Source organism: Paralichthys olivaceus, chromosome 10 (assembly GCF_024713975.1).
Source record: "Paralichthys olivaceus isolate ysfri-2021 chromosome 10, ASM2471397v2, whole genome shotgun sequence".
NCBI classification, from domain to species: Eukaryota; Metazoa; Chordata; class Actinopteri; order Pleuronectiformes; family Paralichthyidae; genus Paralichthys; species Paralichthys olivaceus.
In genome coordinates, this window is record NC_091102.1 from 11,948,628 (window position 1) to 11,972,735 (window position 24,108).

Consider the following 24,108-nt stretch of genomic DNA (forward strand, 5'->3'; position numbering starts at 1 on the left):
CTCATATTTATTCAGAGCTCACGTCCTTGAAAAGCTCTGCAGACAGAGCAGTGTTTAACCGATGTGTACTCTGCTTTTAACATTGTAAAATCAAAAGCGTCAGCATCTTGCCGTTTGAATGATAAAAAAAATATTGCAGGCTTTTGTTCTTCCATGCGCAGAAATAAAATGTAGCTTGTGGCTGGTAAAATCCATAAAAGAGCACTCTTAAATGTTAGCAGTCAAATTGCAAAATATGTCTCTTTCAGTTTTCCAGAGATGTGCCACTTGACTAAAAACGGTGTATTGTGTTTCTCTGTAGAACCACTAGTTTGTAAGGGTATGTTAGGTGTAACAGATCTGGGTTTTTCTTTTGTTGAAATGATCACCATTGCTTCATTACTCATATTTCACATGGGAATCACAGTAAACATGCTTTGCTGCTCAGATTTTTCATGCACATCTTGGTATATTCTTACATAATATGAGATGGTCCCATTTTATGTCCCTGTGCGTCTTTTTAAAGTGTCCTCCTTTCCTTTGGCCGTTTGAAAAGGCCAAAGAAAGAAAAAAAAAATCTGGTCCTGCTAATAATTGTGTTTTCACCCATTTTACCCTTGTCTCTCTATTCTTACCCTTTCCACAAGTTTGCACTCATTAATCAAAGATGCTGGAGTCCTGCTGAGGGCTGAGCTGGTTCATCAATTTGGCAGCCGGCTCGCTGTATAAGGAACAGTGCAGAGGCTCTTAACACACAAGCATAAATAAATCTGTGGTCTTTATATGCAAGCCCTGAAGGTTAATGCTGTATAATTCAATGCACCCTCTTTGTCTGCTGTGATTGATGTTTTTTAAACATGTAAGGCTTGACAGGATTCCCTTTTTGTAGGTCAGTGTTGACACTTTATGATTGGGTGAGCTTGGGGGGAGCGGCACGAGGGAGGTGGATTATTAGGAATATGTCAGGGTGATTACTCTTTTTCACTCATCTTCCTGGTCTATTTTCTCTCTGCCTGGAGATGCTTATCCTAACCCATGATGCCTCTGAGACGGGAGTCTCCCCGCTGCGCTAATGGAGCAGATGTTTCAAATGCTATTGCTGTTTAGTATGTATTTGTGTTTGTATACTTCACTATAGGAATTACAGGCCACTCCCAGGCCATGGATGATTTTAACTCCATATTCATAATTCCAGGCCAGGTAGCTTCATGCATACAGTAATGCAGACCCTTTGTCCTGCCGCTGTTGTAAACCATTCCACTCTCTCACACAAAGACTGGGCCTCAGCAGCCCCCTTTTTTATTGATCCTCATGCATTTAAAATCTGGTCACAAACACTACCCATTTGACGCATCCTGCTGCAGCCACGTTTTTAAATATTTAATTTTTACCCAACTCACACTGGCCTGATAAGAAATTGGAGAAAAGTAATTCATCCCCAAAAATGTCTGGATCAGCAAAGGCCAAAATCTAAGGCTCATTGAAGCTAACTGAAAGAATTGTTTCCTCACAGTGCAGACAGCAGCTACGCATCTTGTAGTGAGAATACTGCAACTCTTTTATTCTTGCATTGACATTATAAACCTCTCACTTATCTCTAACTAGTCAACTTGCTCATTCCTCTCAGTTAGAGTTGAAGTTTTGCTGGATATGAAGAGATTGATCATATTAGTTTTAATCATAGACTGTATATAAGGATGGATGACATGTCTGATCCTGTCTATGGTTTTAAAAATTGTTTAATAGATAATAGTTTTGATCAAAGTGTGTTCAAGTGTGTGCTTTAACACAGTTCATTCATAACCCTAATACCACAGTATACCAAAGATTATGTTTAACAGCATCTTTTTAAAATGTTGTATTAATCAAACAGGTAATGAGGGAAAATGTTCATTGCCTTTTATTTGGCTAATCCCAAATGTACCTGTGCATGATGACAGAGAATATTGACCAAGCTGGTTGATTTTTGGAAAATAAGAGAAATGTTAATGCTACTCAGGAGTGGGACACAAACCTAGAACACAGGCAAAGACGAATACACATCAACCAGCGCACTTTTTCTTTTCGCTGCACTCTCTGAATGTCACACTGCCGTCTGTGTTGGCACTGAATGTTGCCATTATTAGAAAATGAATTACCAGCATTAGTAAGAGACAGTGTTGGTTTGCTGGAGCTGAGAGGGGGGTATTAACAAATGAGGTAATGACAGATGCTGCAGGCCCAGTCGCAGCAAACTAAATGTTCAAGCTGAGAGACTCAAGTCAAGGACTGTCAAGGAGACTAGGTACAGAGGTTACCATTTGTTACTCATGACTAGTAAACAGCTTTATGTGAGGGGTGGCGGGGGGAGCAATCTCATTATCTGTACTTGAAATGATGACACCAAGCGTGATAGATGGATAGCTGAATAACCTGAGATGGTTTCTCTTTGCAGTCAAAGACTTCCTGTAAACAGACCTTTTTTTTTATAACCATACCAGTTATGGAGTCAGACCTTTTGTATGGTTGATTTTCAATGAATCATTCTAGTGTAGAAAAACAATATTTATATTACAAAATGACACAACTGCAACTGAACGCCGACTCACATAAGTGTTGCTGCTACCGATGAGAGTAAATGAGGTGACATTTGTAAGTTATTAGAGATAGTGTTTACCGGTCATATTCATAGCTGATTCAGAAAGTATAGCAAGGCAGGTTAACAGCATCCCTATATCAGAGAATAAAATATGAAAGTGGCAGATATTTTATCCAGAGCCCTTTTGCTTTTTTTCCTCCGCCTGCAGCTAGACACTTCAAAAGGATCAGTGTTTTGGGTCATTAGGACACAAAGTGAGCTTCATGTTACTGAAAGCATTGTATCTGTCTTTATAGACGTGGGTTCAGGAGGGGGAGAGGGTCATTCAGTCTCCATGCAGAGGTGTGCAGAGTCAGACAACTCTTTGGGCAAGATACTGAACCGCAATTTACAATTTGCACTTTGAGTGGTCGATAAGAATTGAAAAGATATACAAATGCAGTCCATTTACACTGCGATCATAACCCAATTAGGTTTTGAAGATTTGTGACAGTCAGGAATGTGTGAACCTGTAAAATGGAAGTTAAGTACTTTCTAAAATCATAAGCAAATAAACCGTGCTTGTCAGGTTTTCTTGATGATTTAATTCACGTTGGGGCCTGCAGTAGTTTTTGAGATTCTTAATCATAATAAATCAACCGCTTCAAGAAAGGATATGTTGTACAAAGTACTAACAGTGTAAAATCTAATATTGAAAGTTAATTCATGTCTGTTTGCCTTTTTATATAAGAATTTTGCAAAATTGTATTCTTCTATTTCCTTAGCCGGAGGACATGGTTGTGTAATTTGTTGACACAATCACAATAGAGGACTGTGGAATTTCTGTAATTCTCTATCTTAATATGTGGATAACTGATTTTAGTCCATTGAGACAGAAGCTTACTCCTATGACACTATGAGTTGGCATGCAGCCATTTTAAGATACTCTATGAGAGTAACAACATGGGCTTCAGCTGTAAAAAAAAAAAAAAATCTACATCAATGCAAAATTACGCCAAACAAACAAATGACTATCCAATGTTTTTACCCCACAGAAATCAGTTTTTAGAGAGGGATGGTGTACAGATATTGTAAAGGGAAACACTGACTGGTTTTACAGTAAGATAAATTCCAACTTTAAAGTAATAATATGGTAGATAAAAACCTTATGGGTCATTATTGATGGATGTGAAATGGTTGTAATTTACTATACTGGACCATGATATCAATACTCTTATGGTTGCAGTAAAGCCTGGAGTCTGTGATCGAGTGATTATTTAAGTGGTGTACAAAGACTTGAAAGGATTTCAATGATCCAGGGTTGATTCCAAGATTCTTGGTCGAGGTTTCATTTCTTTACATTCCAAACAAAATGATCACAGATGGTATTGGCATAAATAGTATACATGTGGTGGCAGGTCAGAGTGTTTGTGCTGCCTCACATATGTGTATGACATCATAAAAACCTGTTTTGTCAGAGTATTAACAGAAACAACAGAATGTTATTAGGAAGGGGACTTTATTTTTAAGAATAAGAAAATAAAAGAACAAGTTTTAACAAAATAAATCAGTCTTTATGTCAATATATTTGTTCTTTACATGTTTTTGTTTCCTAATGTCACAGGATGTTGGCTCTTTAGCCCAATAACTGCTCTTGTTATACTCTAGACTATAATCCAATTTCTCCAAAGTGTTTTTGTCATGTTCCATTTCCCAGTGTGTTTTGCTGGGAGCAGTAGCTTGATTTTCTTTTGCTGATGTTTAGAATGGATAATTCACCTTTCCTCCAGTCTATATTACCATTTTCACAGAGCTCTCATGTAGGAACCATGCTGAATGAGTAAATCGATAAAATCAAGCAGTAAATCTGAACATTGTTGTTTCGTGTTTCAGGTGCAGAGCAGGGATGTCACAGAACTGAGGATAGTCTCATACAGTAAGTGTCTGGTTACACCAGCTACTCCATTGTCCTTTTCTGTGCCGTATGATTTTTGTATTAGAAAAGCCAGTTTGCTTTGTGAAACTGGAAAACATCATCCATGAACAAAAATGCTGGACTGAGCTGATCACCTCATTTCAATGTATTATTTAAGCATAGGATTAAAATTCTCCAATTAGGCTGAAATTTAACAAAGTCCTAATTTATGAAATTAGTTTGTGCTGCATTACGGTCTGCACCCATTTTGTGTGCATCTAATTAATTCTGTCTGTCTTAGGATTGGAGTATCAAGGCTTCAGAACACATTTAAATCTCTTGGGGGAGAAAGGAAAACTTTTTAAGACTATAGGGTATTTCAAGATAAATTACTGTGAGCTAAACAGGGCTAATTGGTGAGGCTGGGGCTATTGTTTGGCTTTGTTTTAAAAATTTAATATGGGTTACTCCACAAATAGTAACTTTATACAGATGTTTCTTGGCTGCAATTAAAAATCAAATTGTTGCCGCAAGACAGAGGTGGTGGGTTTATCCAATTCACTTCCCCTTCACCCTGAGCTCTAATCTGTCACAATGTGACATGGTTTTCTTTAGACTCCTAAATTAGGTGAGTTAATTTGCAGTCTTGCAAGCAAAGTAATTTTTTAACTTCTCTGTCAGAATAGGTGTGAATTGATAAGAGATTTTTATCATGAAACAGTTCTTCCTCAGAGTGAATATACAGGTATATGGGAACTATTGCGCCTGCTCTCTCTCTCTAAAGAAGCAGTGTCAAAGCAGACAAATCTCAAATCAAAGTATTGTTGTAAGTGAAATATTCTTAAAAAGAAATACTTTGGATCCTTAATTGTCTTTTTGAATTGTTGATTTTTACTCACATGTACTGTACCTTGGGCAAAGTTTTCTCTCCTGTGTCCTCCCTCCTCTGACTTCATTCGTACTTCCTCACTCTTTCAACTTTTTACAGTGTCCTGAAAGGGAAAGTGCGGGACTACCCACTTAATTTTTATGAAGCAAAGAATACTGAAATTGTGCCATGAAATTCATGACATGTACACGGCCACTCTTGATCTACAGTAGGAAAAGTCTCCCGCTCTTTATGTGACTGACCCTGGGAAGGGACAGGTCATGTGCAGCACTGTGTGGACAAGCCGAGTTGAAACGGCGATGGCAAAAACGAGCACGGTCGCATGAACCCCATCATCTGTAAAGCTGAGCTCCCTCCCTTTCGTGTGAGGGTGTTGTAGAGGCTTTCAAGGATTTATTATGGCTGTTACCGGTAACCTTCAGTTTATCTACAGGGGCCACAGTAGGTTTTAGGATGGCAAGTAGACAGCCAGTGCTTTTGGTTGTCCATTGGCTGATGTATGATTGCAGTCTCCCGATACAACACATGTAAAACACACATACCTAGAATAAGTTAATGTGACACAATGGTAACGGTAATCAGGTAAAATGAAGTTTAAGTCTTTAATTTGAGGCTGGGACTTGCTATACACTCCCGTTATTTCTGTAGCACTTCAATGCAATAGAGGAAAAAAAGAAGACAAATAAAAAAAGTACACTATATGCTAATCAAATAAACACATTATTGTATTTTGACATTTCAAATGAATAATCTGAGTTAATTTAAAAAAGTTAATTATTTTATCATTTTTAGTATATGTATATAAACCTTTAGATTGTAGTGGCATTGAGCGTAATATCCATGATTTGCAGTTACATGATTGACATCTAGGTCTTAAATGAGGGGGAGGAAAGCTTTATGGATTGGTGATTGACATATTTAATATGGATCATTATTTTGTACTGTATTTTCTTTATGTGTATAAAAGAGAGAGGTTGAGCTGTGCAAATGACATTTTTCCCCTTCTCTTTTAAATATTTATGACCTTCAGTTAATAGTGTAGCTTCACAGAGCAGGCTATATTTTGTGATTTTGCTAGAAGAGCGGACTGATAGCTGTGGTATTATAATGTGGTGTTGTAGTAAATATCAAAGCCCACTCTTCTTTCCACTTCTTTTTCCTGCCCAGAGGGTGAAATGAAATACATGCAGGAAAGAAAAGTGAAGAGATGAAAGAACTCTGTCAATGGTAAATCAAAGACTCGTGTGAATGATGCAAGTATGAGATGTATCAGTTGTATGGATGGGGCATTGACACTGACTGTTCTCAGTCTAATAATTATACAGAGATATTAAGCTTCTATGAATAGCTGCCGTGTGCATGATGTGTTTGTGTGGTAATCCAGAATCACTGGTTACATCATGTTGCCTTGACATGAAAGATCTTTCAATACACAGCCTGCAAATAAGACAGTCAGGTGACCATTCTTCAGTTTGATGGCCAATTATTCTTAGTTCTGCACCTATAAAACAACACAAACCTGAAACTGTCCAGGGCCTATGAGGAAACTGCCTTAAATTAAAATTGATCACAAAAACCAGATAGGTTACTGTATTACTTCACAAGTCTAGAAATAATGGGAAACATCTTTTCCTCTGGAAATCAAGAGAGAATCGTACAAGGATCATTCGATATTTTATCTGTGTTAGCCTCATAAAGTCAATAGGTTGTTTCAGACAGTACATTACAGGAATGGTGAATGGTGCTGATTCACCTGTTTTATGAGCTTGTCTTGAATAAAGGATGAAGTCATTTTTGATTCTCTCAAGGCAAATAAAGAGGGACCTGAACAAAAGTCCAAAATTTAGCAGCAACATCCAGCAGGTCACCTTTAGACATATGGTTGAATCCCAGTCTGTTTTGAGAGATAGTTTTAATGCTGTACATGTTTTGAATATATAGCACTCATCTGAAGGGGGAAGTAGAATGGTTTTGTGGATTGGTATACAGTTGAAAGTGTGCATGTTTATTTCAACTCTAAAGACGCCTCTCATTAGCACCAAAGTGCCCTGAACTTCATGTCCTTTACAGCCAAGTAGCCCATGGGTGGTGCATTTCTATGTGACTTAAAAACAGGCTGATGCACAGACGTACTCTATTTTTCTCAACTTGGTGATATACAGCCTGCTAATTTAAAGAATATAATTATGATATTTAGGATATAGAGACAGTATGTCTGCTCTACAGCCATAAAACCACTAGCAGAGAGTTCCAGGCAGCTTCAGTCACAGAGGCTAGTTCGTCGTCAATAAAGTGTAATTCATTATGTGAGCTTCTCCTCTAAGGTGACAGGTCAGGCATGCCTGGGATTTGGGACAGCACTGGCATGGTCTACTGTGGAGACTGAAGACCTGCAAGGGCGTCTCCGAGGTGTGCAGATGGCATTGAGGAAAATTGAATTTTCTTAGGCAGCCGTGGCCAGCTGCCTGCTGTCCCTTCTTTACTGTTGGCATGAAGTCTTTATTGAACAACAGGGATTTTAAGTGTCTGCCTGACTTTATCAGTACACAGCTGCACTGTGCATTGATTTTCGCTGCTGATCTAATGAATTAGTTGTTTCTTTGAGTGAACCAGAATTTCTGAAACCTTGCATCTGCTTTCCATCATACATCTCAAAAACACTAACATTAGCAATGCTAATAAACTGCTTACCATTCTTGCGTAGACTTAATGGGGTTTCTTAGCAGTCTGCAGGGGCTGCACAGTGAGGATCTGTGATGTCAGCGCTCAAACCGGTGTAGAGGTGACACCAAGGTGAACGCTGAGTTGTGGAATGGTTGGAAATCATTGACATTCTGACTTGGAGGCTGCAAATGGCTTGGTGGCAGATGGAGTCTTTGTCAGGGAAGAAAAATGGCAGCTCGGGAGCATCAATGCCATTTTCTCTATCAACTCTTGGCGGGCGGTGACCTTCTGCTGCTCACAGAGATCCCCCAGCACATGATCAATTATCTCATTTCCATTGTTTACTAAGCTAGTGGAAAAGGATTTAAATGTCAGTTTTTAGCGAGAGACTGCATGTGCAATCATGAAACTGGTGTTTGTTGTTGGTGTATAATGAGGAGACAAATTACAGACAGTGAACAAGCATGTGTTTGTAAGCACAGTAGAAAACTAAACTGGTGTATTGATGCATAAGCAACTAGTACATGGCAGCTGTTTAGCTCCATTTATTCCATGTTGTTACAGAATTGCTGTAATTGATTTGACTGAGTTCCATTACATTTTACTAATGAAAGTGGATCCTCTGGAGTATAGATATATCACATGGCATCAATTTGGCAAGTGGCTTTCACTGACATTGTTTGATTCAGATTAAATTATTTGCTAAAAGGAGGATGTTTTAATAAATAATATAAATTTGTTAATATCTCTTTTTACACAAACTTAATTCTGCTTCACTGTAAACACATTTAAGTAAGAATTAAGTATTGAATGAACCTGTGGGAAAATGTTAATGGTGCAAAAAGCTAATGACATTGAGACCCTAGTTTAATATGTATGTATTTGAGCTTGATGGTTGATTTTATTAGCAGATCTCATTGTAATGCGTCAACTGTCCTCCTGCAGTAAAATTAATATTAATGTAGCCTGAATATTCATCATATTGTCTTTGACTGACATCCCTCAGTAAATGTAAAGTATTGTCTTCTTAATAGAGATTATTGTTTAAAATAATATACATATATAAGTTATTGTATTATTTCTCTAGAGGATTGTTATGTCAATTTTATCTCAAATTAGCATTAAGCAATAGTTAATTTTGAATTTTAACACAATTTTCCATCTTTTGGGATTATTGATAATAATCTGTCAATAAATTAAAGTAATTTATTCTACATTGTGGGGAAAATAACATAGCATGTTAGCCTTACATAGATTTACAGTAATATACATACATAAGCTTGTCTGTCTTCTTTGGGCATTAGCCGTTAGTCATGTTCTACTCCTTCAAACACTTGCTCAAATGTTTAAAAAAAAAATTAATATAAGGAACAACCTATTTCCCATGTTATGTGTTCTTTAAAGTTCTATGTACCATACATGTGTGACTCTTTGTATGGAGGAGCACATACCAGCAGGTTGATATTAAATTGCCATATCACGCACCTTTCCTCCCCTGCTTCAGGCCTGGCTGCACACAGCTTTCAGAGGGCACTGCTTGAGTTGCACTAACAGAAACTGTGAAAAAATTCCATCAGTAAAGCTCTATGTGTGCAAGGTGTTTTGTTTCACACTGCTCTCATGTTAGCAATCGCAGATGATGCTTCCTCATTGAGCTGAAGGTAACCCATTAAATACACATCAATATTAGTATGGTCTACACAAGACCAATTTTGTGCTGTCCTGGAGGTCAGTTTGTTGATGCTGTAAAACAACATTGAATTAGATTGAGTAGTCTATGTATTTTGATTATCTGTACCTGTTTCAAGAAGATACAACAGTAAACTGATGATAATCTTTGTTGTTGAAGTGATATTGCTGACGTATGAAGACCAGAATGGGGTTAAATTAACGTGGAGCTGTGTCTGCAGCCTGTTAGACTGAAGAATGTCATTAGAAGTACTATTTTGAGTAAACAAATGAAGAACTTGTAGCTTGATCACCCAGTGTTTTAGGTATTTTCACCTTTAATTGACTTTAGTGAAAAGAGGCTGGAATGAAACAAGGGAAGAGAGAGCGAGAGAGGAACAAGACATACAACACATCTTATACGGCCCAACCACATCATTACCAAGAAACCCCAGATTGTGCAAGTGCATTTGCAAGTGCATGGGCAGTGGACAGGGAAATGACAACTGTGTCTTTCAGAAAAGAGCAAAGACACTTGCGCTTTGTGCCATGTGCAAGATAGAGACCTCTGCGTGAGCCCTTTAAAGTGGCAAATGATTCTTACAGCCCTGGGTAGTCAAATGTCAGTTTTCCCAAGACCCCTTCCTCTTTTAGAACAATGAACTGTCCTCAAGGTCCCGTTCCTGCCCAGAACAAACATAGCAGATATTGGCACAATCTGCTTATTTCTGTGCTGCATTTTAGTCTGCTTTTAACCCTGTTGTTAGGCATAGGGGGTTGGTGGGTATATCTGGAACTGCAGGTGCATGGATTTCCTGTTATCTGACATGATATTCTGTCTCTATGTTGTTTCTTCATTATCTCTTTGAATTTGTGCAACACACATCTTGTTCCCTTATTTGATTCCAGTGACTACGCCATAGTTTTTTTTTCAACTAAATAGCCTCAGGACAGAGAAGTCCCCTCCGCACATTCTTATGTGTTTTCCACCACATCTGAAGAACCATAAAGATCAAGAAAATTTGACGGATTAAATAAAATGTTTGCATGACCTTTTTCCATTTGAGCTTAGATGTTGGGAAAGAAACTTACAAAGGTAGAGTCGGCACAGGTTCACTTTCCTTTCTCACAGTGTGAGAGACTCTTTCTGTCTGTCAGGATTTTTGTCTCTATAACTGTCAAAATCAATGAAATTTTGATCAAACGAAGAAGTGGTTCTAATGATGATGTATGTAGTTTTGTTGTGTTTCAACAGTCAGTTCCATACTGCAAACTCTATCATTAGAAATGTGACAGCAAGGTTTTCCTGAACCAAATCATATTCAGTTTACATCCTGGTTATGTTCTCATGTTCAACATTAGCTCTGATTTGTTGGATTCATAAACTAAGAATTGGTCATCTAATCTTCAAGACAAAATGACCTCTAGCATGTTACTATTTCACAGCTAGTAAATATCCATCCTTTAGCATGGATACTGGTGTGTTGTGCCATTTGGTCATTGTTAGCTACACAATAGAGCACACAGTTTTCTGACATTATAGTCCAAGCCAAGATGAAGCTTTTCTTACGACGATACCTTGGAGGCAGAAAGAAAACTACTTATTTTCTGTACATATTCTTCGAAAATATAAATAGTCTGAGTATCCCAAGTGACTTTCCCACATCAATTGAAGCCATGTGTTGAGCAACTCTCCCATGAATTTGAGGTGTTTTTGAGCACCATTCAAGCCCTCTTTTTCTTTTCCTCCTCTTCCTCATCTCAAAGTCATTGTCCTACGTTTCATCCCATAAGAATTAGCATATTTAAAATAATGAAATGCCCTACTTAGATTTATAACCTTCACTCATTACTTTCCAAAATTATAGTGTGAAACATAGTTACGTCCTAGAGCCGAGAACAAAGAATTCTGAATGGCCAAATCTGTTCATAATAATGTTTGCCTTTTAAAAGTAATAACCTTTGATTTAATGACTAACAGAAGCAGAAGTGGTTTTATTTTAATGATGATAAGCAGCATTGCCAGAGCATTATTGGAAAAAAACACATTTGTGTAAAATCAGTCATAAAAATATGCAGCAAAAACCACAACTCATTCATGGAATTTATTTTTAGTGATAACCTTTTTAACTTTAACTAACTTTTTAACTTAACTATAGTACATAATACACAATGCAAAGATATTTTATTGTTCTGTTTGTAGTCTGTCAAATACAAGGTAGATGTAATAGCAGTGGCAGTATGTGATTTAATTTATCACACATGTTGGGGAAAAATAAAAGTGGAAGTTGTTTTTTACACGAAAATTTCTTCATGTGCTACAGTCCTGTTAACTGAGTAAAAACAATTTCTGTGGTTTAGTGATTAACTGTCTGAAAGAATTGTCATCAGATTCAACAGTAACAGGAATTCTTACCCCTCCTTGTCTTAGAAATATTGGATAATGGATACAAATATGAGACAAAGAAACCATTTTCTTTTTAAGAGTTTTTCTTCTGCAACCATCTACCAAGATAACATTGTTTTCAGGGTAGGTTCTTGTAGAGCTGGACAATAAAACGATATCAATTATTCATCTAAAATGTATTGATAAAATGATTATGCTGTGCAAACACAAATGAGAAGGTATAAAACATAATTGATCTACCTCAGATTTGCAGAGTGTTGCTGTTAAGTGTCAGTCTCTACTCAAACCACAACATTCACTCAGCAGTAAAAATGAGTCTGTAAAGTTAAAAGAAATAATGATAATGTGACATTTATCATGATAATTATCAATATCGACTGATGTGAATATTTTAATCTTGACGTTATTTTTGGCCATACCTAGGTTGTTAGTATGTTTACAGGGATATTGCATTCGTGGAAAAGTTGTTTATTTGTATCTAAGTGTGCTGTCGTGTGTTCAGCTGAACACTGATTTGAATTTCTTAGTATGAAATCATGTTACCTCATAATAAAAATTGTGAAAAGTTGTTGTTTGAGAAGAGATGAAAATGACCTTCATTATTCAGTGTTTTTATACAAGCAGGCACTTTTTAATCAGGTTCTTCTGATCAGACCTGTGTTATTCAAAGCAGCTCTATCCAGGCAGGAATTATTAATCCTGCACTAACTGTGTTGTTTTGCCGCCGGCAGACGTTTCACACGAGTATCTCCTCCCTAAGATTATAAATGCAAATTTCTTTCTTTTAGGAAACCTGATAAATTAATTGTTTCGTTGGCTTAACTGCTCAAACATCTACATTAAAAGATACAGTTTCTCGTACTGTTTGTGTTCTAAACAGTGTCCCACAACCCTCAAATATTCTCTCTGTTTATCTGTGTTTAGAAACTCAATCAGGAATGTATTTTTGGTCTGGATCTCATGAAAGAAACATAACATAGTGTCTCAAATAATTTTGCTTTTTTATTTAAGTTTTGCTACTTGATGCACTGAATTCACCATCCAAACTTAGCACATGGAGAATCGTATTTCTAATTCTGAAGCCCAAGTGTTTACATAAGCACCACTGTCTGTGGACCTCCAATTTCAGCTCATCAGCTTAGGTCAGCTACTCACATCACACCTTCAAATAGCGGGAATCACCACTGACCACTGTTGATCAGGGAAAAGTCAGAATACTTTGAATATGCACAACATCAGTAGCTATAGTTTGATGCTATTGGAAGTTTTCCCGCCTGTATCAATGCATCAGGTTTTTTCCCTGTTATCCTAATCATGCTTGCTGTGGCCCGTCGTGTGTTGACGGCCCATCTTGTTTCTTTGTGTTCCAAGATTTTGTCATAGGGTTTTAATCCCGTGCTCCTCCACATCAAAGTGACTGATGCAGAGATGTGATGTGTCAGTCCTCGTGCGTCTCCATTAGACGGCTGATGTAAGAGTTCCACTGTTGAAAATCATGCCCCCCTTTTGACAGCCCAGCACTATCTAGCTGTAAGGGTGCAGTGCCAATTTCCTGATTAACTCACATTTTCCGTATTAGTGACCTTCATTTAAGACGTTCAGTGTAGCGCACAGGTGCTTGTTTGAATGTAACCAGCATCGTCTGCTTCAATAAAGCAGTGGACATATGGACAATGTGTGACTAATGCTTTGAAAGGTTGGATCTGTTTTATTGCTTCATTTGGCACACTGCAGTCCTACTTCCCATTACGGTTGCCATGTGATTTATGTTGTGCTCTTTGGAGAGTGAGCGAGAGGGGGGGGGTGCTGTATAAAAAGCTGTGATAGCGATGTTTACCTTGATCCCGCTGCCTTTTTATTTCATCCTGGACTTTGACATTGTGGGGAAATAGGTTAAAAACCCAGTCAGGTTTTCCTGCACATAAATGCTGTTTGATCATTTGAGGCATGAGGAAGTTATTGACATTGTAGTATAAAGCCTAAAAGACTGATAGAACCTTGGAGTTTTTATCCTCACTGTCTCTGCTATGATATACAGCCAAAATCACACTGTCACACGTCACCACACCACCTTCCACCAACAGAAAACAAGCATACTTCACTGTTGTCAGGCAGATTTTGCCTCAATGTACAGTAGCTCTGTAGCATAATCCACACAATGTCCTCCTCACAGTTTTATGTCTAACCAAGCAAATAAACAATCATCATAATGTCATGATGTTAAAATAGTATAGACTGTGTCTTATATTCTGCTGTGTTTTATTTAGCATTGTGGAATGACATATAACCTTTGCATCAGCATCGTCCTCTCATGATTAATTTGCAGCTCTGCTTCCTGTCAGGTGATTGCACGTGCATGTTCTTTTTCATTCCCCAGCTGTGTTTTTTCCTGTTTACATGGAAATGCACCTTTCTCAGTCCACGTTTAATAAACAGATCTTTTTAACTGCTGAATCCCTGAAACATTTTAAATCACAGTCCAACTGCGTTACCACCCTGCTTTCTGTGAATAATTGAAGCTGCAAATTAGATGCAAACAATGTTTTCTTCAAATTGGAAGTTTTTCATCACCATTTTGTTTGTGCCAGATAGTATTTCAAAAAATAAATGTGTGATGTCAGGACCAAGTAAATGCGTGACATTACTAGATTTTAGTTGATTGAATGTAAATATTTATAAAATAGTTTTCATTGATTCTTTTTTCAGTCCAATATTTGTATATTGCCTTTCACATATATTACTGGATATCTAATCTTTGTTCTGCAAAGTGTGTGAAAAATAATATGAAGTAATTTTAAAGCAATGTATTTTGTCTTTTCTTTTTCACCGTTTCAGTATTTCCCTTGTGAGCAATATCATTAGATGTAAATCCTCATTAGTGAGATTCGTTCAGCAAATGACAGAGAACAAAATATGAAGAAGTAAACAAGCAGGGTTTATTAAGAATTTGTCTTATTTGTGATCATAATAATATAGCGTTAAAGTGATTATCTGCAGCAACTATTAGCTTTCCTACCTTCTCCTTTTTCATCAAATAGAGCTGGCTGCGTATTAGGCCATAAACAGGTACAGTTAGGTCCCAGAATGGGAAACTCGGACACGCGTAAGCCAAAGTATTTAAACGGTGAGGTATTGATTAAATTAAGTTCAATATCTAATATATTAAACTGCTCTTTCAATGCATTAACAACTAAAGTGTCATCCATGGGATGTCGTTCTCCCTGTGCGGATACATTTTCTGAGCCAACAAGAACTGATTAATTGCAGTTGATTGGAGGATGCAGGAAATTTCTTGCCCATTCCTTCTCTCTCTACCCCCACTCTTCTTTCTTCTCTGTATGTGCCTAATTACAAACTGCAGGTTGAGCTGCACAATTTCTGGCTAATGCTTGCTGTCGATGAGGCAGCATGTGAGCAGGAGCTCTGGGAACATGTCTTTCTGTGCAGAACATGTGGGGCTCCAGTTTCCCGATGTCATGTCCTCCCTCCTTGTGAAAATGATCCAAACTGCAAACTGTGCAAAGGCTGCTATGAAAGAACAATGCATTTCTTGAAACATCTGTCTCACTGCAGTCCGCTGTATTCATGGAAGTATTCAATTCTTGCTTAAAGCACTCAGAGGGTAGAAAGGTGGGAATTCATATTTTTTGGTATGAAGGTGTCTTTAAAAGAGGTGTCCTGGAGAATGATGACAGCAAAATACTTGCGCTTTGTGTTTACTGGTAATTCTCAGGTGTGTAAATGGATTATTATCCTTGAATTATGCACAGGTGGATTTATTTGCTGGGCTTTGCATTGGAGGTCAAAGATGTAATAACACTGATGCATGTGGCTGTGACACGCAAATCTTTGAATAGGTGCTGTTTGAAGGTGTTTAGTAAAATTAGGTTTTGCTATGGATCATATTTGTAACAGTGAAACTTTCCCACTGTATCTGTAACAGAACATCCCAGAGGCTCTCCAGTGTAACCAGCGCTGCTCTGCCATCTGTCACCCAACACATATAGTCAGGGGTGTCAGCTTTTTACTTCACCTATTAAAAGTGTTCATCGCCTTGAAGAGCAAATCTGGGTTGACTAATCCAGAGTATTGATTATATAGCAATTAAATGTTTTCCTGTTAAATCAGTCTGCACAGGTCCACTGTCTCTGTGGCATACTCTGTGAACACCATAAATTGAAAGGTCAGTATGTTCTCTTATGTAGAGACTCCAGAAAATAATAAATGACCCTGTAAAAACCCAAAACTTGTAGATAAATGCATTGGCTTATATGTAAAACTAACTTTATAGTGTCACATTATTACAATAGAATTGCTATCACAAACCCCTGGGGTCCTTATACATGTGTGGTTCTTATATTGGAAAAATAAGTGGAAAAAGGAGTCTTAATATGCACCAGATTGAACAAAGTAATAGATGTCAACATCATAAATGTGTCTGATATATTAATCATGAAGATTTACACTTTATTTTATAAGGAAATGACAAAAATGTTAAAAAATGCCCTTCACATATTTTAATGTCAAGAAGAGTGATGATAAATTCTTGAATCTGCCTCTTTAATTGGATCCAAACTGCACAAAGTGTGTCCATTTTTAAAGTTCTTCCCTTTAAGCCAAGAAAATGTTTTAGATCGTACATAATCCCTAACCCCACTGTATCATCGTCAAACATATCAGGTAGAAGTCGGCCTTGAAAAGTGCTCCTTCTGCTTTGACTCTGTAACTAGTAGTGTGTGTTAGTGTAGTTTTGCCCCTCGTGCAGGTCAGTGTGAAGTTTCCCTCCTCTGCTGGTGGGATGAATCAGACATAACACTTCATCACTTTCCAGGTGGAGTAGGAGTCAGGGCCAGGAACCGTAACTTGTCATCAGAAGACATGACAGAATGAAAAAAGCTGATTGAAAGTCCTAGGACCGCGGCGTTTCAGCTGAACTGTGGGTGTACCACTGAACTTGTTATGCACCTAGCCACAGCAGAAGTACGCACTCAATAAGAGCATGCTCCACATAAAGCCCTCATCCTGCGCAACCTGTGGGTGTACACATAAATGGGGAGAAATGAAAACCTTCAAAATAATTGGCTTCATTTCAGCCTGTACTTCTTGTTGACCTCAAAGAGGTAACAATGAGTGGGGGAGTGAATGGCTTTTTTAAAAATTTGCTTTCCTGCTGCCACATCCCTCTACCACCTCCTCCCATCCAGGAAATCACTTGGACCAAAAGTGAGTGGTGTTGCTATTTTTCCCCTGATAGCCTAAGGAATTAATTGTGTTAAGTGGGATGATGGACACCAGCAGTGATTCATGGTGTTTGGGAGACTGCAGCTGGTGACAAAGCAACCATGTGTACAATCAATCAATCAAGGAGACGTAAATGTCTGCGGAGGTGGATTTAACATTGTGATGTAATTCTAATTAGAAGGCCATTAGGAATGCATGGTAATTATAGTCAGAACTTGACACATTTATTGTTTTTTTTGTCTTTCACACACTTTTTTTTTAATCATTTCACCTTCATGAGAGACTGTGATGTAGCACTCTGCTTTAAAACAGTTACAACTCATCGATATAGTACCTCTTTCTCTCGCGTACCTTCCATTCTATGAAAAGACACAGCGTTTGCAGCCATAATACTGCTGATCCATGCTGAGGACTCTGTTACTGGATTATCATTGTTAGCATCGGCCATCTGTTACCGTGTGAGAGGATAACATGGACAGGGAGGAACACACAGTGGAAAACAAATGCTTGTGCACCCACAACAAAACAACACGATAGGAAATATACACACTAAGACACACAATGCAAGGTGCACATACACAGGAAGAAAATGCATCAGAGATTAAACCAATGAACATTTGCATCTTTTGTGCTACTTAATCCATCACAGTCAGATTAAAACACTGTTTGACTTGTTTTGATTTTGTATCATTTATTTCCTATTTATTTATTCACATTCCGTTTGACAGAATGGAAACTAAGATTATTCTCGGTTAGGTCGACACCACTCTCATATCTATATGCTACATTTGATAATGGTTAAAGAAGTTAACTGCAGTCTAGTAAGATATCTGACTGATAATAGTAGCTTCACATTATTGTACAGACATGAGAGTGGAAATTATATTTTCAATCAACAATCAGCAATAGAAAAGAGAAAATGCCTATTTCCCCCCTCCCCAAAAAACCTGTTCAATTTGCCTGCACATAACAGAAAAGTGCTATGCAAAAGCTTATTATTATCATAATTATTATTATGTTTTTGAATTATTATTATTATTTTAATATGTGCATATCAAGGGTATTGGAGAATATAAATGAGTCTGTCGCTGTATGTCCTTACACCTGTAATGGACTGGAAATCTGATAAAGCAGTGTATGCTGAGATACCATCCAACTCATGACCTTGAGTAAGAGTATGCAAATGCACCAAGAAGGCAACATTTTTTTCTGCCATTAAATATTATTTGATGCTCCATATTTTTTTATACAAGCTCGCCTTGTACAGCCAAACCTTCAAAAATACTTAGTTGCATGTATACCACGTTGAACAGAAAAAGAAAAAACTTGACTCAAACAGTTATCTGAAGCCGTTTCACCTAGTGTGTCTGTGTGATACTGTGTCATTACTCATCATAATACTTTCAGTGTTTTTTTATTATTGCCGAATGGCTATATTGTTTATTTGAATAGTTGTGGCGTATAAATGATTGATGGTGTTTTGTGCTTTCTTTGTCTGATTAGAATCTCTTTCTGTTGATGAGTTCATTGAGACATTTTCCCTCAGAGACGACAAGCTGTATTGTATTTGTGGAGTCATACTCACATATGAGATCAATGTTTTGATGAAGTCAGTCATTTGCTCTGTAAATCCTGTAAATACAATACATTCCATGCATGCAATTACTAGATTTGATGACATGAACTATAGATAAAAAAAAATTCAATTTGAAATTTGCAAAGGAAATTGAGATGTCATTTCATGATTCTCATATGCCAGTTTAATTATCCAGCAGAAAATAATGACCTCATAATGACATCATGTCTGCAGCATTTCACTTTAATGTAATGAAGTGAATTATCACCAAAATGTGGAGTATGCAGAATTTATTACACACACTTTAATCCCAGTCAACACTGTCGCCTCCTCAGCTGAATATTTAATTTCTACAACAGATTTAAAATTAATACACACTTAAGGTTGTCCCATCAGCATACTGCACATCTTAGCTTGACAAATGAAGGCTGATGAAGCAAGGTCAAAATGATACTCTGAATGTGTTTTTTTTTTTTTTTAACGATGCATCATAAATATGAAAGCACCTTTTGTTCTTCACTCTGCACAAACCGCTTCTCACTACGGCAGGAAACGGTGGCCTTATCAGTGAAGCATGGCCGCAGCCTTCATGTCATTTACGTCTCATCAGTGTTGTTCCTGGTGAGGGATGATACTTGATATTCAGAGGGTAGCTTTGTCTCCTCAAATTAATCAGCTGCTCCTGTTTTCCTGTGCAGAGGAGAATCACCAGGGAGATGTAGAAATTGTTGGTGTAATGTACAATACTATACCAAAGGCAAGCTGTGAAATACAATCTGCATGAATATGTTATGTTGGCTTTTGTCTCCAATCACATTTCAAGCAATAGACTGGGGATATCGGTTTGGGGTGATGATTTGGATGATGGGCAAAGTCATCAGAGAAAATGGTGGCGACTGTGATTACAACCTCTGTGTATTTATCTGTGTTGATTTAATATAAAGGTTGCGGAGGGAAAAAAGAAAACGTGCTCCCATGAGAGTGAACATTGAATTTTCTCTTGAGGCTCATAGCTTCATTAGATTATCACAGCTTGGATGGCAGCAGCTTTACATTAAAGAGCTCTGGAAACCCTTGATATACACCAACAGCTTGTAGTCTCATGTGTATATTGCTGTTGTATCTGCTGTTGTTTTAAATGTTGTCTTTGCATCGCTCCATATCCCTGTGCTGCATGTTTGTGGCGCATTTTCTATTTTTCCTACATTGATGGGTGCTTAAGTTACACAAATTCACTGCATTTTTCTCTGACTAACTGATTAATATTATTTTACACAGTAAGAAGATGGTTTGTGGGAAAAAATACATGCTTCCCAGAGACATGTTTAAATGTCTTGTTTTATATAAACAACAATCCAAACTCCAAGGTGTTCAGGTTTTTTTAAAAGCAGCAAACCCTGACATTTTAGAGACTTGAACCTTTAAATGTTTAGCATTTTTCTGGATAAATGACTGAACATTAGCATTTGATTTATTATTTAAAAAATGTAATAAAATACTTACTAGACTGTCCTTTTTTCTTTCAAAAAGGACACAGCGACTCAGAGCAATACACATGTAGAAGACAGTTTTTTATTTCAAAGTAGAAAGCCAGTATTGTGGTGCGCCTAATTCAGTTGTGTGTCAGAAACTAAGTCTCAGTGGGGTGTGTGGCATGTGTGGGTGTTTTTTTCCTCTCCACTTTTTTTCTTCTCTTACATCTCTAAGTATTGACTGGATTGTGTTTGACAGATATGGAGTCTGGAGAGCGCCTGTCCTCCCCATCTTCAGCCCCGTCCTCCCTTCACATGGCCTCCTCTTCAGCCAGCTCCTCCCCTGCACCACCCCAGACGCCATCCACCAAATGCAGCCCAGCCCCTAAACGTGCAGGCAGTTCCCCTCTCACTGCCTGTGGTATGTACACTCACCAAAATTGTTTTCAGAACTACTTATAGGTATAAAAATCAAAGCACATGATCAAATGTGACTCACAGGTAATTGTTTTAATTTGATTTTAGTCAGGGTATTTGATTATGTTGCACACATTTTGGTTGAGAAATAATTTGATGCAGGTAAAGGTTTGAATGTTAGTGGTGCTGCAAACTGCATTCACACACACCCACAAACAGCCAAGCTATTAAGTGTACGGTGAATGACCATTCTGACTGACTAGCTTTTGAGAGGAAAAAAATAGAAGCAAATCTATTCAGGGAGGCTGTCCAACTAAAATCTATGCAAAACACGGAATTAAAACTGTGCAACAATAAGGAGCTTAAGACACCTTCCTCCAGTCTTAACACGTAACAGACAATTTTGATAGGAATGGAAAGGCTGTTGAATTAATGAATGCCAACAATTAAGAAGCTGTGTACGCCCTTGTGGATGTCTTTTGACAACCTTTAGCTCCAGTTTATCCCGTGTGATTTGACGTGTCTGTCAGTCCTCACACTGCGCATGCAGCCGCCAACATCCTCTTGTTTTCTCTGAATACTAATTGTGGTCAGAGCCATTATGCATTGAGCACGCAGCGATGCATAAGCTGTCAGATTACCCCTGACCACAAAATAATGCACAAATTTACATACCCTGGTTTGTGATTTTTTTTTTCTGTCATTATAAGATGCCCCCAAAATTATTTTTTTTGTCAAGCAATGACAATCAGGAACACATTAGAGACATTCTCATAAATTATTCATTCATAAGCCCCTAACACCAAAACGTGTACAGAAATTTTCCCAATAATTTATTTTGGACTGAACACTAAATACTGAAAGTACACTGGCACCTTTGTAGTTGCTTCTATGTATGATGGTGAACACCCCTTTGATTAGAACTACATTCAAGTGTTTATACTCTAAAAATCTTTGTTATCCCTATCCCTGGGTGAGTTTATCTAAGAAACTTATATGCATAGTGTCCCAGTCCAAATTGGGATATGACCTGGTCATTTTAAAGTTGGTAACAGTTCCTCTGCAGCAGGAATTCACTATCTAAAGCTGAAGCTAAAACACCTGTGTGGTTTTAAAACTTCCCCACTCCACATTAACATCAGTTTAATTGTCGTTTTGCAATTAGTGAGGATTACAGTTAGAGGTTAGTGTTAAATACAGTATAAAGCAGTTATAGACAAATACACATAGAACGTATTGGCTATAGGTGGTAAACATCAATTAGTTGTATTCAAGCAATATTTTTTTAAATATGATTAGTTAGTTGTAATTATTCTTGGTAATGGTTTTCAGACTCTGAATAGACACAATAGTCTAAACTGTGTCTGTTATTTGCTGAAGCAGTTTTGAACAGATAGTCTGCTTTGTCTTTTATTGTATGTGAATATACGAGAGTATCTAGATATACGTATGGCCTATCAAGATAGCAAGAATGATGAATTCATCACTTGATAAAATCATTTCTTCTCCAGGCCCTTTGCTACAGATGACGGGTGATGCGTGTTTAAATACGTCTGGAAAGTCCAACAGTTTTCCCTTAGTAGCTCATCCAGCTTTTGGGCTCTACACTTCAAGTTTAGGACGATCTGAGTTTGGAGGTCTTGGAAGTCTGGGTTTATCTGCCTTTGCTGCTCACCCCCAGTTTGGTACATTTCCAGGTAAGGAAGCTCAAGATGCTTTTAATAATTGAGGTGATGTGAAATGTCAGCATACAGCAGCATGCATTTCCTTATGTTGTCATTGTTTATTTTGATGGGGAGAATGAATATGTTTTAAGCACAGTATTGTACATTTACTGTAATAATTTGTTGTGTGCATTTTCAATGACAAAATGACGTAAACACTGAAGACTGTGGCTTTCTGGAAACTGTATGTAACTGGGAAATGTCAGTAGATGTGGTGAGACTACAGAATTCCAGATCAAATGCAAGACCATACTCTGAACTGAGTGATTAGTGCTGTTATTGAGTTAGATAAACTGCTGCTCTCCCAGCTTGTTGACAGATTGAATTCTCTGTATATCTACAGCAGATAGAGTGGCTATTTTTGACTTAACTGCACAGTGTCTCGCTCCCACACTCCAGACTGGTTTTGGCCATCTGACGCACATACCAGAGGAGCAGCAGCCTTCTTCCCTCCTCTTCTGGGTCTGCATCCTGTATTTACATCAGCCTTCAAGAGCCAAGATCCTGCGCCCTCACAGTCCCGTACGTCAGGTTAGCTCTTGTTCTAGGTCATACATGTTCTAGCAGTTTACAGCAGAGCAAACAATGAGTCAATAAATGTATTTTTCTGTCCTTTAAGGCAGCAACAAGGACGTGTCACTGAATTGTGAACTAGCAGGCAGCAGTTAGGTCCTTGCTGTAAATGTAAATGATAACACTATTGCCAAACTGCTGTTAATATTATGAGACTAACCCTGCAAAGTGTTACTGGTTTAAGTCAGGTTGATATTCTCTCTTACACTCTTTTATAGTTGTCCTTATGTGTTTGACTCATGTTCACCTTGTGAATTGGCCATCTGAAAAAATGTACAATGCCAGTTTCTGCAGGTGTGAATGGAGCAGTGAATGGTCGGAGCAGTTCCTCTCCTACTGGGAACTCTGCTGTGGACGCCAGTTCATTTCCAGCAAAGGCAAACAAGGATCAAACTATGGTCAACAGTCATCCAAAGAGCAGTCAGGACCCAGGCCAGCTATTCCAGAAGAGTGTTCAGAAAACAAAAGAAAAGGTTAAGTTTTGGTCAAGCCCTTAAAGGTCCTTTCTTATTTAAAGAGTAAGTATGAAAGTCCACTTCACTGATCTGTTTAATTTTATGTGGAATTCTTTTGTTACTTAGAAACCCAGCAAAAGACCACTAGAGACCTCAAGCATGAGTGGCAGCCAGTCAGGATCCTTATCAGATAGCTCCAGTGATGGTGAGGACAGCAGCAGTGATGCTGATGACATGGAGGAGGAAGAGGAGGACAATGATGAAGATGAGGATGATCAGAGCAACGACAGTGAGGACTCTGATTCTGAAACAGAGAGACAAGTTAAACAGAAAGTCAAGGTAAGGCCAGGGTGTGTTAAAATGCTGTTGCCTGTGTTTTAACATTTAATATTTAACATTTTAAAAAGCTTCTTTACAAGAGGTTATTTTTGTAAAGTTTTGTGTCTAACAGATTTGTAAAATGTCTGTGTAAAGCAGCATTAATGGCAGCAAGCTGGATGTATGTGCTAAGTGACAGAGCTGCCACAGTGAAGCTTTCTCAGCAGGATCTGACATGACATGCTGTCTTCTC

General features: G+C 37.9%; 1 protein-coding gene across 6 annotated transcripts in view; it reads left to right on the forward strand.

Moving 5' to 3' along the window:
* LOC109631144 (bromodomain adjacent to zinc finger domain protein 2B) overlaps positions 1–24,108 on the forward strand; it is a 43,734-nt gene that overhangs the window by 2,217 nt on the left and 17,409 nt on the right. For all 6 annotated transcript variants that reach the window (XM_069533230.1, XM_069533231.1, XM_069533233.1 and 3 more), the window contains exons 2-7: positions 4,430–4,472; positions 20,628–20,789; positions 22,297–22,482; positions 22,888–23,040; positions 23,368–23,555; positions 23,664–23,876. In XM_069533230.1, coding sequence (XP_069389331.1) covers positions 4,430–4,472; positions 20,628–20,789; positions 22,297–22,482; positions 22,888–23,040; positions 23,368–23,555; positions 23,664–23,876 — 945 coding nt within the window. The remainder of the gene's footprint in view (positions 1–4,429; positions 4,473–20,627; positions 20,790–22,296; positions 22,483–22,887; positions 23,041–23,367; positions 23,556–23,663; positions 23,877–24,108) is intronic.